The sequence below is a fragment of the Octopus bimaculoides genome, chromosome 27 (genome assembly GCF_001194135.2).
Source record: "Octopus bimaculoides isolate UCB-OBI-ISO-001 chromosome 27, ASM119413v2, whole genome shotgun sequence".
Lineage (NCBI taxonomy): Eukaryota > Metazoa > Mollusca > Cephalopoda > Octopoda > Octopodidae > Octopus > Octopus bimaculoides.
The window spans coordinates 8,673,414-8,679,051 of record NC_069007.1 but is presented as its reverse complement, the minus strand read 5'-3'; the positions used below and the strand labels follow the sequence as shown (position 1 = coordinate 8,679,051).

At 38.7% G+C, this 5,638-nt stretch overlaps 1 protein-coding gene across 1 annotated transcript in view; it reads left to right on the top strand.

The window, feature by feature from the left end:
- LOC106868914 (deleted in lung and esophageal cancer protein 1) overlaps positions 1 to 5,638 on the top strand; it is a 37,787-nt gene that overhangs the window by 30,236 nt on the left and 1,913 nt on the right. Inside the window, exons 11-12 of the mRNA XM_014914376.1 lie at positions 213 to 319; positions 4,709 to 4,779. Of these exons, the coding sequence (XP_014769862.1) occupies positions 213 to 319; positions 4,709 to 4,779 (178 nt within the window). The remainder of the gene's footprint in view (positions 1 to 212; positions 320 to 4,708; positions 4,780 to 5,638) is intronic.

Sequence of the window (5,638 nt, the reverse complement as noted above, 5' to 3'; positions counted from 1 at the left end):
CTCCCATATTCCTCCTCTTACTGCTCATCCATCCATCCACCCACCCATCCATCTTAATTCTGATGGGTTTCAGATTTTACCTTCATTTATATTGCTTCGTTATTCTGAATGAGTTTTCTGGTTTTTTTCTTTTTCCTGTCCCCATTTCTTTCCATGCTGTTTCTGTCGCTGCTGCCGTTGTTACTATCGTTGTCCCTGCATGGGCCAAGCAGACTGGGGACCTGGATGTTGTACGTCTACCTGTCGTGTTCAACATAGTGGGAAGCCCTCTCCAATTCTTGATAGTTGGGCCAGCATCAGATGAGGAACCAAAAATCCGGTATGTTGTTGATGTTGTTACTATTACTGTTGTTTTGTCATTGCTTTTGTTGTTATTGTTACCGATGTTGTTGTTGTGGGATTTTTTAATGTTATTGAGGAACCCTGGGTTAGCTTTGATCAAGCACACCCCTCTCATTTGTAAATAGTGAGACAGCCAACATGGTTCACAGAACTATTTCCCCAATTATGCTAATTAACTGCATATCATGTGCACTTGATTGAGTGGCATTAAGTCACACATGCTCTTCGGGCTCTAACTCACAGACATTTGCTGCCTCTTCTCTCTGTTTCTCTAGGTGTAGGCTTGGCTCTACAATAAAACATTACTTGCAAAACGGATAAAAACAAAGGTTGGTGATAGAAGCAGCATCTGACCATAGAATATTGTCCCAATGTCTCTTCCAATCTCTGCCAGCACGGAAGATGTCTGTGCATATAAATATATATAGGCACAGGAGTGGCTGTGTGGTAAGTAGCTTGCTTACCAACCACATGGTTCCAGGTTCAGTCCCACTGCGTAGCACCTTGGGCAAATGTCTTCTACTATAGCCTTGGGCCGACCAAAGCCTTGTGAGTGGATTTGGTAGACGGAAACTGAAAGAAGCCCATTGTATGTGTGTGTGTGTGTGTGTGTCTGTTTTTGTATGCCCAACATCGCTTGACAACCGATGCTGGTGTGTTTACGTCCCCGTAACTTAGCAGTTCGGCAAAAGATACTGATAGAATAAGTACTAGGCTTACAAAGAATAAGTCCTAGGGTCAATTTGCTCGACTAAAGGCGGTGCTCCAGCATGGCCACAGTCAAATGACTGAAACAAGTAGAAGAGTAAAAGAGTATGTGTGTGTGTGTTAAGTAAAATAAGGTAACAAGGCCAAGGCAAGCTCTTATATCTCATCTCTGATGATGGGATATCATTTATTTCCCTGAAACAGCTGTAAGACCACCATGCTATTTATAAATGTCTTAGAAATATCACATTGCCTTGGCCTTGTTATCTTATTTTATTTAACATATACACGCTCATACACGACCTGCCTTTGACTCCTCACTCATGCTATTATTGAACTGAGACCTTGACGATGTCCTGCCATTGCACTTACAATTTTGGGTCTTCTGGATACCAAAGCCTCTCATATATATATATATATATATATAATATAATATAATATAATATAAGGAAAATGGAGAGTTTGAACACAGTAAAAATCAGTTTATTTGTATAATAGTCGATTTCATCGCCAATGTACCTTTCAGTTTCTTACCTTCATTCATATTTTGCAATTAAGATTGCGTTATGCATTTTGAAAGGTAAAAATCTCTTCAGGGCAAAACTTGACAAATATTCATTTGCATCCTAATGGATGGAGAATTGCTTACAGACTGAGATAGCAGTATGCTTTTATGTGTTCATGTTTGTCAGCATGTGTGTTGTTTGGATTCCTTTCTAAAAATAGCTTGAGGTTACACTACAATTACAGTTGACAATGGCTAGTTGTAGTTCTGGGGATCTAGGTCATACTACCATTCTCCTTAGATAGGTTTTATAAAGGCTAGCTACCACTCCTATCTCTACTCACTTGTGTAAAGAATAAAGATATTCCCTTTTCTTATCATAGTAGTAGGGTCTCCATCTCAGTCTGTGAATGAATTCTGTAGTCTTTACCTTTTCTGTTAAGTCCTTCTTGAGCGAGTTATTTTACTACTTCGGTTTGCGATTGTTTCATCATTAACTCAAAACAAGCAAATTTTGCAACATTATATAATAATGTATGGAACTGTCGATTACTTTCCATGTGTCATTCAGGTTAATTCTAATATTACATGTTGAATAGGATTCTTCAGAATTACATATAAAATAAGATGCTGAAATTCACTTAAAGAACTCTGAATATATACACATCACAAGTGGATGAGTTCACACGATCACATTTACATAAGATAAAGAAATCAGTGATGAGGCTATAACTGGTCAAGGAAAAGAAATTAAAAAAAAAATTGTTCTGGCTTTAAATTAATTACCAGTGGGTCATCTTGTCTGATATCAGCAATAGCATTGAAGAGCTGTTTGTCTCATTAAAAAGGACATTCATGTTTTACAATACTTTGAGACATTTCATTGAATAGTCAGGTAGACAGATGTCTGGATATTTGGCTTCTTAGAGCCTATCAACTTTAGAGGTCAAGGAGTAGTCATCTCTATGGCTGTCAAACTATTCATATGCATACACAGGTGCACACATATGCAAAGGATGCATGCTCACAGATACCATCATCATCATCGTCATCATTAAATTTTAATGCCCATTTTCCATGCTGGTGCAGTGGTTATATATAGTCAGTACAAGGTGTTGATGTGGTTGTGTGTATGTTATAACAATAGTTCATAAAGAGATGAAAGAATAAATTCAAGATCTATATATTTACTAGATAAAAATATATTTTATTTACTGGTTGTTGATGATACATAGAGTCAAAATGTAGAATCTAGTTGAATGAAGTAATTTATGCAAGAAAGTTCAGAGATAGAAAATGTAGAAATAACAGCTAAGTGGTGGTTTTCAGTCATGTGGTGTAGAGAAATAGATGGACATAGCAATGACATGAATGGCTCTAAGTCTAATCAACTAAGAAGCGAAGAACTGGGTTAGCAAGCTGTTTTTATTCATGGAACACTAGACATTCTAGAAGCTTCCAAGAGAAACGCTAAGCTTCTTGAATAATTAAGAATCATGTCTCATGACACAGATGCTTCGAGAAACTTAGTAAAGGGAGGTTACTCTATAATCTTTCTTGCAAGGGAGATCATTCAATCATCTAGCTACTGCTACACTGGCATGAATTTTAACAGGTTGACAGGAACTGGAAAGGCCAGAGGTTGCACCAAGTTTCGGATTCTGTTTTGGTTTGGTCTCTACTGTTGGATATCCTTCTTAACATCAACCACTTGACAGAGTGTCCCGGGTGCTTTTTACGTGGTGCCAACACCCAAACCAATGCCTTTTATGAGGCATCATGTTTTTAAGATCTCAATTCTGTTGTGGTGGGCAGATCATCTTGAGTATTTGCATATTCACACTTCAAGGAATGCTTCCCAATCACATGTTTCTAGGTTCAATCCCACTGATAGCATTTTCGGCAAATGTTTTCTATTATAGCCTCAGGCTGACCAAAGCCTTCTGAGTGGATGTGGAAGATGGAAACTGAAAGAAGCCTGTCATATAGATGTGTGTGTGTGTCTGTGTTTGTCCCCCACTACTGCTTGACAGTGCCAGTATGTTTATGTCTGCATAACTTAGTGGTTCGGCATAAGAGACCAATAAAATAAGTACCAGGTTTTGAAAATATAATGTACCGGGACTGATTCATTTGACTAAAAATTCTTCAAAGCAGTGCTCCAGCATGGCCATTGTCTGATGACTGAAACAATTAAAAGATAAAAGACTTACACACAGATTTAATTATACATTCATTTCAACCGTTCTCGTTAATAATTACATTGTTTCTTTCCAGGTAAACTGACATCTGACTGTTCAAAGATGATTTCAAAACATATGGTAGCCACTTCTCTTGAAAATCAACAAAATTTGGCATTGTTGTGTTACCAAGAACCTGCAGAAAAAAAGGGTTTAGTTGCCAACAACATTAATGCTGACATGCTTGTTATATTAGGGGATAATGCTCTGGCTTGATCAACAGTGAAAAAATGGGATACTGACTCTAGGAAGGGAAGGGAGAGTCTTACAGAAGACCCAAAGTCTGGACGTCCTGCTGTTGTCCCCAATGAGCAAAACATTGATTGTGCTCACCACATGGTGATGGATGACAGGCGATTGATTATGAATCATGTAGCCAATGCTATTAGCATATCCAGTGAGAAAGTTGGGAGCGTTCTGCACAATGAACTCAGCGTGATGAAGGATTCTGCTTGGTGGGTGCCATGTCTTCTGACACACCTATTTAAAAGTGCATCAGGCTGATCACATCATGGGAAAATCTGGCATTGTTTGAGTCAGATCCAGCTGGTCTCCTTGAACATTTCCTAACTCAGGATGAGGGTTGGGCTCATTACTTTGAGCCAGAAACAAAGGGACAATCCATGCTGTGGAAACACTCCTCCTCGGCTACTCCAAAGATGGTTAGGGTCATTTCATCTGCAAGGAAGGTGGTGGCACCTGTTGTTTTTGGGATGCAAAAGGCTTTGTGTTTATTGACCATCTCCGAAAGGGCCACACCAATACTACTACAACCAACTCCACCAACCACTACTACTACTACTACTACTTCTACTACCGCTGCTACTACTACTACTACTACTACTACTTCTACTACTACTGCTACTACTACTACTACTCCTCTCAGTTGTTCGTTCTTCCTTTTCTCATTCAGGTTTGGTTTCTATATTGCTGGCATGAAACCTGTTTGGCGGAAAGTCAAAATTTACAACAACAGTGTCTTTGGTGAGTAGCAGGGAGTGGGGTGAGGTGATGTCATTGCGTGTGAGTGAGTGTGTGTGTGTGCATGTGAGTGTGTATGTGTGTGTGTGTGTATATATAATTATATATGTTTGTGTATATTCAAATATGAATGAGAATCAGCCCAGGGGATATAAACAATATCGAACACATATCGAACAAACTGTCAAAACACATACCTTGTGTATGTGTGTTCAATATTGTCATCATTGTTTAACTGCCATCTTCTATGCATACATGGATAAGACAGTTGACAGGAGCCAGCCGGGTAGAAAAACTACCCCAGGCTACTGTGTCCATTTTGGCAGGGTTTTTACAGCTGGTTGCCCTTCCTAATACCAACCACTCTGAAGAGTGGACTCAGTGCTTTTTATGTGGCACCAGCACAGGTGAGGTTAATTTGGGCATGATTTTTATAGCTCAATGCCCTTCCAAATGCCAACCACTTCACATTTGGAATGGCTGCTTTTTATGTAGCACCAGCACCAGCTAGGTCACCAATATATATGTAACTAAGTATATATGTGCATGTCTTCTGTGCATACATAAAATGTATGTGGCAGGGAAAGGAGCAAGTTATGGTTGTGTGAGTGTGTATATACACACCTGCACCTGCCAGAAACAGCTGTCAGGCCTGAAATACCATACCTTCTCCCCTTTGTCTTTCTCTGTCTTGTACTCTGTCTAAATTTGGTCTGTTAATGTATAAATATCTATATATTTATACATGACTGTTTATCATCTGAATATCTTTTAGTCTTTGTCTCTTTCTATTTACATTTATCTCTCTCTCTCTCTCTCTCTCTCTCTATATATATATATATATATATATATATATATATAT